Source organism: Miniopterus natalensis, chromosome 16 (genome assembly GCF_054644295.1).
Source record: "Miniopterus natalensis isolate mMinNat1 chromosome 16, mMinNat1.hap1, whole genome shotgun sequence".
NCBI classification, from domain to species: domain Eukaryota; kingdom Metazoa; phylum Chordata; class Mammalia; order Chiroptera; family Miniopteridae; genus Miniopterus; species Miniopterus natalensis.
This window is the reverse complement of record NC_142096.1, coordinates 17,530,702-17,541,525: the sequence shown is the minus strand read 5'-3', so window position 1 is coordinate 17,541,525 and position 10,824 is coordinate 17,530,702. Positions and strand designations below refer to the sequence as shown.

At 41.7% G+C, this 10,824-nt stretch overlaps 1 protein-coding gene across 1 annotated transcript; it reads right to left on the bottom strand.

Annotated features, from left to right (window-relative positions):
* Nucleotides 1–436: 436 nt before the first annotated feature.
* RGS20 (regulator of G protein signaling 20) lies at nt 437–10,313 on the bottom strand. The gene is made up of 4 exons (XM_016207719.2): nt 10,168–10,313; nt 6,139–6,222; nt 3,320–3,554; nt 437–625 (listed from the first exon to the last, which is right to left on the bottom strand). Exons 1-4 carry the CDS (start codon nt 10,311–10,313, stop codon nt 437–439), a joined length of 654 nt encoding a protein of 217 aa, XP_016063205.1.
* Between the last annotated feature and the right edge of the window lie 511 nt (nt 10,314–10,824).

Genomic DNA, 10,824 nt, shown 5'->3' with positions numbered 1-10,824 from the left:
AGTGAAATATCCAAAACTGAGCTTGAGGGAATGAAGGAGTAGTTGAGAAACACCTGAATTTCTTTGGAAGAGAGTAATCAGGTACTGAACTCAGGTAGAACGAAAGCAGTCCTGTGTGCTCCAGTGGATGGACATGCTCTGGGCAGATGGAGTCTTCTAGTGTATCCTTTGCCATTCAGAACATGCTACTGTTATTGTAAATGTAAATATACTATCTTTCTAAGACAGCCAGACCCATTTTTTCAAAAGTATCACTAAAGGTGGCTACAATTTATATTATGAATCTATAGCCTTCTGTGGAAGGAAGCATCTGTTATTAAAATAGCCCAGTATGACTCCAGCAGAAGACACGGACTGCTACCTCTAAATTCCCTGTACTAGACGTAGTCCATGAGTTTTTATTATTTTATTAATAATAAATACAGCTGATAACATCCTATCCTTCAACTGATTTCTCAGCTAAGGACTGGAGCAAGTCTTTATAGACAGCAGAATTCATGAATCGGGGATATGAGTCTCTGTGCATTAAGGTGTAAATCTGAAGCTGTGCGTCATCGAATATGTGTTGGGATGGCTCCACCATGTTCCTGTTGATGACTTCTCTTACTCGGGAGTCTAAGCTGACCTGTCAATAGAAACAAATAAGAGTTGTATTAGATACGTTTCTCTTTGGAAATCCATCCCAAACTCCCATAGCTTGTTTCAGTTTTTAAAAATCCCAAACCAACCAAGGTCATCCAAAAATCTAAGCTCCCAAAAGAAAAAGTGGGTGCATAATGAACAGTGGTTCTCAAACTTCAGTGGCATCAGTTGGGTCCTCCATGAAGAATACGTCTGGGGAGGGGCTGATCATGTATATTTCTCACAAGTTCGAGGTCGTGCTAATGGGGATCACACTGCTTTAGAAAACAGCAACATTGCTTTGCTTATTTAAAATGAACATACTATGTCCTTTGAAGAAAAAGGTAGTGTGCCTAGACTTACCCGTTGCTAATTTCCTAATAGCAGTAGGGTAAACCCTGGAGGTCCCAGGCTGTAGCTGCTAGAACACAAATGCAGATTCCCAGGAATGAACACCAGGCTGGCTAGTGAAGGGGAGGCTGACTCAGAAGCACTGTCAAGGGTTCAAATCATGGGGCCTGTGTTTAAACCCTTACACTGTCCCTGCTAGTTGTGAGGACTTTGCAAAGTAAACTGTTCCCTAATGAACTTCAAAAAGTGGAGATGATGATAGTTGGTGAGATTTAAGGAAAATTTATTTAAAGTGCTTGGAATTCATTCAGTCCTGAGGGGAAGTTGGCTCTTCTTGCGCTGATGCTGGCCCATCCTAGACAAGGCTGTCTCACAGAGCAGAGCAAGCTCCTGGGCTCAGACTTCCCCACAGGGCACCAGACAGACAAAAGTACAGGCCAACGTGTCAAATATGGACTCACGCCTCTTCTCTTCAATGTGAAGAACCTTAGCAGACCATCTTGGCGCCAGAGGGTGGTTCTAATGCTATGCAATGCACATTTGTTTAATATAAAACTCAAACTATGATTAGCTGAATCATTAAATATTGGTGGCAGTGACTATCTTTCCAGATGCATATATCCACCCTCCTCTTGCAAAGCCCCTTTTGCCTAGCCACAGGTAACTCCAGCCTAATACATTCAAAACAGCATCTCCAGATCTTTTTCTGTGCAGCCCGTGAAGGAATGGAACTATTTGTTCCCACCCAGTTCTGTGTCCTGCTCATCCCTCACTTTCTCTCTGGCTCTATATTCAGTAAGCAAGTCCTGGTGACTTTGCCCCTTGAACACCTCTTGAGTCCTGGTGACCCTACCCCTTGAACCCCTCTTGAGTCTGCCCGCCTCTTCCCTCCTCTCTGCCATGCCCCCTTGTGGAGGTTCACTCGTGATTTACTGCTGCATTTCTTGTCCAGCCTTTACCTAACTGGTCTCCTGATGTCAATCTAGTGCCTCTCCGAAGCAGCACTCCATGGGATCTTTCTAAAGTGCAAACCCTGCCTGACACTCTGCCTTGAGCCCTTGCACTGGCTTGCCATGCTCTCAGGATCAGGTCCAAAGCTTACAAGTTCCAAGTTGAAACTTAGGAGCCCTTTTATGGTCGGCTACACTTCAGCCACACCAAGCTATGGACACTTTTCACTGAGATGGGACTCAATACATTTACCCTTGGCCCATCTAGTCCTAGCCTCTGGGATGTCTTCATCTGTTGTGTTTCTCGCAATTTCCTTCCTACTATCCTTCGTCCGTCTCAGGCCTCTCCCAGTGTGTCTCCCTCATTCCTGCCCCACCCTGGAGATGGCTCACCGCACCGGCCCCTGTTAGGACCCTGAGGTGTTGGCTCGTCCTTCATGTCACTCTGTCCCCTTGTGGATGAGTTCCCTGAAAGGAGATGCCCTGTTTCATTAACTTTATATTCTTAGCACATAGTAGGAAATAATGAATGATTTTGTAATGAGAGCTACAAGGCGCTTAGTTTTGAGACCAACCTCACCTCCTAGATTTTGGAGTCGAAAGAACAAAGAAACTCTGGGAGATGAAAACTTTCTTGATTTCGCGCCTAACTTCTCTGATACTAAGAAAGGACGCCCTGGGGAAAACCTTTGAAGCATCAGTATCATGTTAGTGGTGCCACCATATAAAATAAAGATGCTTATAAAAAAGATTTTGCTCAGAATAAAAGGATAATTTTATTTAAAGACATGCTTATAGGGTATACTATTTTAAAATAGTATTAACAGTAAAATGCATAGACTACCCCTTCTGGAGACTGATGGAAGTTCTGAATACTTTTTCCAGAAAAATGCATAAAATCTTTCACAGATTTCAGGCTGTCCCTGGAGCCCATTTGTGGGACCATGGTCACGGGAATTTGAATACAGCTGATCCTTGAACAATACGAGGGTTAGGGGCCCTGACCCCATGCAGTAGAAAATCCAGGTATAACTTTTAACTCCCCCAAAACTTTACTAATAGCCTCCTATTAACTGGAAGCCTTACTGATAACATAGTCGATTAACACATATTTTGTATGTATATTATATACTAAAATTCTTACAATAAAGTAAGGTAGAGAAAAGAAAATGTTATTAAATGACATGGAAGAAAAAATATATTTACAGTACTCTACTGTATTTATTTGGGAAAATTGCACAGTTGAAACCAGGGTTGTTCAAGGGTAACTGTACTATGAGTAGTAGGTGGACTGATTTTTCTGTGTTTTGGAGTAGCTGTAACCGTGGCAGGCGACCCAACACTGAAGGGTTACTTTAGCCAAGGCCTCGGGACACAGCCTTTCGGTAGGTACATACCTCCTTAGGAGAAAGAATAGAAATGTAGTCTTCATATATCGTCCTTGCCTTTTCCTCAATAGTGCTTTCGTTCGCTTCCTTTTTCAGCTCCTCACAGGCCATCCAGAAAAGCATATTTTCTTCACTGAATTCTGTCCGGAGGAATTCCCGGAAAGCGTTCCTTCCGGCCGGGGTGAGCATGACCTTGTCGAAGGACTGGGCCCAGGCGCTGACCTCTTCCAGGGTGGGCGTGGGGCTTCGCGGCGCCAGAGAGGAGGAGAAGGGGGCCATGTTATTTGCAGTTCGTCCGCATTGCATCCCTGGAAGCCTAACTTTTTCCCCTCTGAGAATGAGAATGAGCTTAGGTCCTTGCAGGGAGGGGAAGAGCTGTTCCTGTTTTCTTAAGCCTTTAGCAAAAACAAGTGAGTTTGGTGCTTTCAAATTGTTTCAAATTGGGTTGCAGGGCTACTGCCCAAATGCTTGCAAGCCAAATTGCTAGGATAATTGCTGAGAACACGCTTGTTTATGTCTACGCACATCCTGGAAAAGGTTTTAAATTATAGAAGTAAAGAAAACCCCTGTAATCATCTGAGCAAACACTCCCCAGTCAAGTGGCGGAGCTAAGTCAGCCCCGACCACACTGACTTCTAGAATAGCAATGGGGCAGAGCCTATTGAGTATTTTTTAAAACTCAAAAGAGAATTTTAAAGAGGAGAAAAGAATATAAGTTATATAACTGCAGGTTTTAAACGGTGACAACAAAAACGAGCATTTATGAATTCACCACTTACTTTCGGAACCAGGTAAATAGCTGTGCTTGCCTTGGCCCTGCATGCACACTGCTCTCGGACTCCCAGGCCCTGAGGGAACCACTGTTCCTGATTAGGGGTTTTCCCTGTTTTATTTTATTTTTTTAAATACATTTTTATTGAGTTTTTTAGAGAAAGAGGAAGGGAGAGGGAGAGAGAGAAACATCAATGTTGAGAGAGTCATTGATCGGCTGCCTCCTGCATGCTTCCTGCTGGGGATCGAGCCCGCACCCGGGCATGTGCCCTGACCGGGCATCCAACCGTGACCTCCTGGATCCTAGGTCAATGCTCAACTGCTGAGCAACACCGGCCAGGCTGTTTCAGTTGCTTTTTTTACTTACATTTAATTATATTGAAGTCAGAAAACACAGTCTGTTTAACAATGGTCTTTAATATTTCTTTTCCCTTACCCTTTTCACCCTCGTTTCTATGTGTGTATGTATCCCCAAACAATGTATTTGTTAGTTGTGTGTTTTTTTAACTTTACAAAATGGCTTCTGTAACTTGCTTTTCTCACCCAACACTAAGTGTCTAAGATCCACCCACACGGCTGTATGTGGCCAGAAGAGTCCCCGGGAAGGGTTCACCTCTAGTTTTCCATTCTTGCACTACTCTCATCTGATTTTGGTCTCGCTCTTACACTGGCCTCCTAGACACTGGGGTAAGTTATACAAGACGTGTAACCTTGGGATGACCAGTTCCTGAAATGTTCTGTGGAACTAATCTGTAAAACCAGCTGGATCCAGTGTTATTTTGTGGGAAGGTGTTATTGGGTTGAATTGTGTGCCCTAAAAATATATATATATGTTGAAGTCCTAGCCCTCAATAACTCATGATGTGACCTTATTTGAAAACAGGATCTTTGTAGATGTAACCAAAGTAAGATGAGGTAACTGGAATGAGCCCTAATCCACTACGAGTGGCGTTCTTGCAAACAGAGGGAAGGCAACGTAAAGACACACAAGAAAAAGACAGTCATGTGACCGGCAAGAAATATCTGTAAGACAAGGAATGCCAAGGATTGCTGGCAACTGCCAGAGAAGCTAGGAGAAGCAAGGGAAGATTCTCCCCAAGGGCCGTCGGAGGGCGTGGCCCTGCTGACACTATGATTTTGGACTCCTGGCCTCAAGAAAAGTGTGCACTTCTGGCCTCAAAATAATAATAATATTCAAAAAAATTAAGAAAAAATAAAACAGAGAGATCCCATGTACCATTTGCCCTGTTTCCCCCATCGTAGCATCTTGCAAAACTGTAGTACAACCTCACAGTCCCCCTGGACATTGCTGACAGTTGAATTCCACATACTCATTTTTGTGATTCCATCTTTAACTGGTTTAAAGATTTTTGAGATCATTATATTTATTACAGATACTTATAACATCTTAGTCCTTTGGGTTCTAAATCCAAGTGTTGTTTCTACTTAATCTTGTTTGTGGTGGGTTGTTTCCCTTTAGTTTCATAATTTTTGGTCGGTCTTAATCTTTGGCAAAAAGCGTGAGTGGAAACAGGATGTTTGCTTTCCTCCAGAGAGGATGTGTGTTGGCTTCTTCTGAGATCTAGAAGGTGTTACCGACACAGGACCATTTCAGCTCCTTTCAGAGATCAGGGCTTAACCCGGAGTCTCGATTTCAACACCTTGCCCTCACCCCACCCTGGACTTGCCCTTGGAGACAACCCTTCTTTCCTGTGCTTAGCAGTCACTAATCAGGGTTTTGCTTACTGTTTATTTGGTTTTATTTTTCAGGTACTTTGTCATTTTTCTTATTTCCTGTGAGCCCAGAAGTGCAAAAACTTTTAGATTTATGCAAAATCTATGGAACTGATTTTTCTCCCTGCCACACAATAAATTAAAAGGAATTCTGCAGTGACATGTGTTCTGTATTATGACCTGGTATTACAAAATCGCAGTTACAGAAACTGTGTTTATTGAAACATATAGTGCAAAAAAATAATAAGGTATAGAGTGCCAAAAAAATAATAATAAGGTAGGCATGTCTGTCAACTTAGAGAGCTAAACAAATGAGATTTTACCTTTCTTCGCAGGTTGGAGGGTCGTCTCTTCCGAGTTCATGGGAAGCCCTCCTGGGTCTCTGTTCTTGGTTTCTAACAGTGAGACTACACAAAACGAGACATCAGCATGTCAGTTGAGATCATTCTGCAGCAAAGGAAGCTTTTAAACAAATATTCTAAAGAGAACTCCAGATTGCCAAGCAGAACTTCTTTCTTTTCTTCAAAAAATGACCCCGATTGGTTTTCTTTAGAAAACTGAAAGTATGACAATAAAGTATTAGCAAAAATAAATTATATTTATGATACTGAGGTCTATGCTAATCAAGGGAGAGTTTAGATTTAGAATAATGTTTCTTTTCATAAAAACATGTCTATTAGAAAGTAATAAAAAGGTAAGGGTTTTCATTTCTTTTTTGTTGTTTTTCAAATATTTTAATTAATGAATTAATTTTATTTCTTGCATCTTGAAAACAAGTACATATTCTCCAGACTTTGTTTGCAGTCAAAATGGAGGTTTTATATATTTATAGGTACACATACAAAAGTATCAGAGAGACCCAGGAAAGTGCAATAGAAATCTATTGCATCATTCAAGAGAGTTTAAGTTTCCTTATATACATTTTGTACATAACTTTGCAAATTTTTTCCAAGTATTTTTGTTGTTATTGTAAATGGAATTTTCACTTCCATCTCATCTTCTAACTGGATATTATTTGTACATATGAAGGTTATTACTTTCTTAATAGCTTTATTGAACCATCATTTATAGATCATAAAGTTACACGTTTAAAGGGTGCAATTAAGTGTTTTTTAGCATAATCACAAGGTTGTACAACTATCACTACTATCTAATTTCAGAACATTTTCATCACCCTAAAAAGAAGCCCAGCCAGCTCTGGCTGGTGTTGGCTCCGTGGGTTGGAGCATTGTCTCGTGGACTGAAGGGTTGTGGGTTCGATTACCGGTCAGGGCACATACCCAGGTTGTGGGTTCAGGCCCCCGTTGGGCCGTGTATCTCTCTCTCTCGCTCTCTCTCTGAGGAAGAAACATCGATCAGCTGCCTCCTTCACGCCCCCTATTGGGGATCTAGCCCGCACCCAGGGCATGTGCCCTGCCTGGGAATCAAACCTGTAACCCTTCAGTGCCTGGGGCAATGCCCAACCAACGGGGCCACCCCAGCAAGGGCCTTGTTGAATTATTTTGTGCTTGCATCAGTTTAGCCATAGTTCTCTTGGGGTTTCCAAGTATACTCTCGTATCATCTGCAAATAGGTAGAACTACTGCGTATTTCCAGTTTTTAGGACTCAGGTCATTATCTCTGGCCTCGTTTCATTGACTGACACCTACAGCACAATGTTAGGAGAGTAGGGTTGCATGGACATTCTCACCTTGTTTTTGATGTCGGCAGGAATGCTTTTAGTTGCCCATTGACATCAAAACGGATTTTTATCAATGATTATTTGAGCTTGCTTTACCTTTCTATCACTACTGTACTATCTTTTCTATTCCTTTTTTATATCTTTCCTTAACTCTACACCATTTTGTAAGTCTTTCAGTCTATTTTCAGCACATCTGCTTATGAATTTTCAGTGATTTTGTGTGTGTAGCTCTATTTTTCCTTAAATGCAAAATCATTAGAAACTCAGCAACTCTCCTGACTTGTTGCTTTCATGATGACAGGGCTAAAAACTTCCACTAAATAATGGTTCCTTAAAACAAAACAAAAACAGACTTGAGAGGCACCTGGGTGGTGTTCTCTCTGCAGGAGCATTAATACTGCTTGACTTCCTAGGCTCTTTTGTCAGCAGAAAACATTACTACACAGTAAGTATGAAAAAGCAAAGAGAAGAAGGGTGAATTTGACACAATATTCCTAAGAGAACAGGAAGTTATGTTGTTAACTAAATACGCAATATTTATTGAACTGTTGACATTTTTTCCATGTCTCATTTTTTAAAAAATAGAAATATTTAAGGAGACAATGTATTCTTTAAAAAGTGAAGACTATATTTTGTGTCAATTTTTTAAAACCTGAGTTAAATTGTTATTGGTACCGTAAAACAAGAAAATGTGAATCCAAGCCAAAATAGTTTCTCACCATTCAGTAAAGGAAGAACCATGGTTAGATACATTTTGGTAAATTTTTGAGTTATCAAATGGAAAAAAAAAATCTTCAGTCTTCTAGAAAGGAAAAAATAAGTTTATTGTCAAGTGATTAGCAATCTGCATGACTTCTTTTATAAAATGAGATACCAGAAGGCTGGCTATAAAACAGAGTTTTGCAAAAAATAATACAAAGGCTTTGAGAACATATTGCCATTTACCTTTCTTAAAAATTGACGTTACTATGTATTGTCAACATGGATAAACCTCTGGCTGTGTACTTTTTCCATCCCATTTCTCCTCTGTCCAACCCAGAGATAAATACCATCATTAATTTGTTGTTTACTTGACCATACATCGTTATGTTAGTCTATATACACATGTATAAATATATAAATATAAACATAAATACACAAAGATATTTTCAACTTTGTAAAAATGTTTTTATGTACTACGCATTGCTTTACAATTTGCTCAGCTCCGCTCCCTCTCCTCCCAATCTAGCACATGAACTTAAATGCTGTGTGGTATTGCATTGTATAACTAACTATACCACACTGCAGTCTCCTGTCCATAAGCTTTGGGGACATTACACCATCAGTCCCATGCATTGTCCAGGACAAGGTCGTGCCCTCCTAAGGCAGCTGAGAATGGAGGGAGAACAAGGTAAAGCAGCTGGGAGTCTCACCTGTACCCGGATATCTTTGTACATCTCTCAGATAATTATCTCTAATCATCTCACTGAGACTGATTAGCAGAGTGAAAGAGTGAAAAGTGGGTCTACACCCAGTCTCTTCACAACTGGTGGGTGTTTGCCCCCTCGGAGGGTCCTAGGCAGTCCCGTGCGTAGGGTGTGTCAAGGTGTTCCTCTCCTCCAGTGTCCCTCCGTCCTCTAGATTCCTACTTGAGGATGGCGTCTTGCCTTGAATGTCAGACTGCTTAGCCTTTGTCAGCCCTGTCTCCCCAAATCCCCACTTGCTGTCTGGATTGTGTCCTGAACGGACACACTGCCCAGCATCACGAACCCATTAGTCCTTAGAGTGTCATTTGCTCCGTCTCATGCACCAGATGGACCTTCTTGGAAAGTAACACTATCCCACGCCCATGGGAGCAGACCAAGCTTTCCCGGACATTTCATTTTCAATCTCCACCCCCACCCCCAATTCTGTCACTACTCTTTATCAGTCTCTATATCAGTTTTTCACTGGATAGTGAGGGACTGGTCCAATCTGTAGTCAAGCTTATGTAAATTTATAATAATTGAATTGCCTAGAGTTATGTACACATTTGGCCTCACACTAAGTGCTTTTCATATCCGATATTTCAGAAATGCAATCTAATGTTCCTATGATTTCAAAGAATAAATCATATACATTTCTCTAGACTTTTAACTGTGTGACTCAAATAGCAAAGGTGTTTTAGATTCAAATCTTACGTCTCTCTTTTTAAGCAATGATTGTGTTTCTTCTATCAGTAAGTTAGCCTATGCTTTTAGATTTTTTTTTCCTGCTAGGCATATATTTTTACATTTTTCTTTATTAAAAAACAAAAAAATTAATAAGGCAGCAGAAGATAAAACTCAAGCTCTTTGTGCTCCAGAACCTTGACCTTTTAGGCCCATCTTAAATTCTAACTCATCCACGAAGCCTATATTACCAAGTAGAGTTCCTTGAGTTCACTCCTTTCTAGTCATCTAGGCGGCGTTTCTGACCAAATATTAATGTTCAATCATCAACTGCCTCCGATTCTTCTTTAGTTGTTTTCTTTTAACAACATCAGCCTGATTTCAGGAATGTGAATATAGGTCCCTTCAGAGCTAAGGCTCCTTCACGGAACCCAAGTCAGTGTCAGGCATGCGGTAGTTGTTTAAAGGGCACTGCTGTGCCACAATTGGGAGGTACAGTTTCTCAGCCAGAAGCACGTTAGTTACAAAGCCCCAAACCTCACCAAGAACAGCTACAGCAGCAGCACCAACAGAAGCAACAAGCGTTGGATCCTCGGCTCCCCGCTCCGCGCTGGCCCGGGAGGGAGTCTGACGTCTCCTGGGCTGCGGGCATCTGTCGCTTCCGCATCTCCATCCGTTCTGAGCCCATCAGCTGCAACAGTGAAGGGAAAAGGGGCTGGGGCGGGCGGGCAGGGTGACCCCAACATAAGCTTGGAGATTCAATTGTTTGGATCATTGAGAAGATGCAGTGTGACTGTATCCTGGTCATTCCCGCTAATTCTGGTAAAATTTGGTGCTTAGAATTAATTTATAAAACATTTATTTGATGTCTAGCATCTGCCAAGCAGATTTTAGGGACAAGATGATGAATGGAGGGTCCCTGCCCCAATGCACTCATGGTTGAGTAAAGGAGAGAAACACCAACATCACAGACATTGGAGACATGCAGTAAAAGCTCCAATCGGGTCATTTCCCAGCTCCAGGATTCCCTTGGGCTGAACCCATGGGGAACAGTTGAATCACAGCTGCCCACGAGGCCAGGGCACGGATATGGGAGGAAGCCACACCAAAAATGCCAGGCGCCCACGAGGGAGAATGGTGGGGGTGGCTGCACTTAGTTATAAAATAAATAAGTCACAGAGATGTAAAATACAGCACAG

What these genes read in the sequence shown, in the direction of transcription:
- RGS20 (XM_016207719.2), bottom strand. Translation starts at nt 10,313, where the DNA reads ATGGGCTCAGAACGGATGGAGATGCGGAAGCGACAGATGCCCGCAGCC. An exon ending in CCTCCAACCTGCGAAGAAAG is followed by an intron (nt 3,555 to 6,138) that starts GTAAAATCTCAT and finishes GGCGCCGCGAAG; the next exon opens with CCCCACGCCCACCCTGGAAG. An exon ending in CTATTCTTTCTCCTAAGGAG is followed by an intron (nt 626 to 3,319) that starts GTATGTACCTAC and finishes TTCTATTGACAG; the next exon opens with GTCAGCTTAGACTCCCGAGT.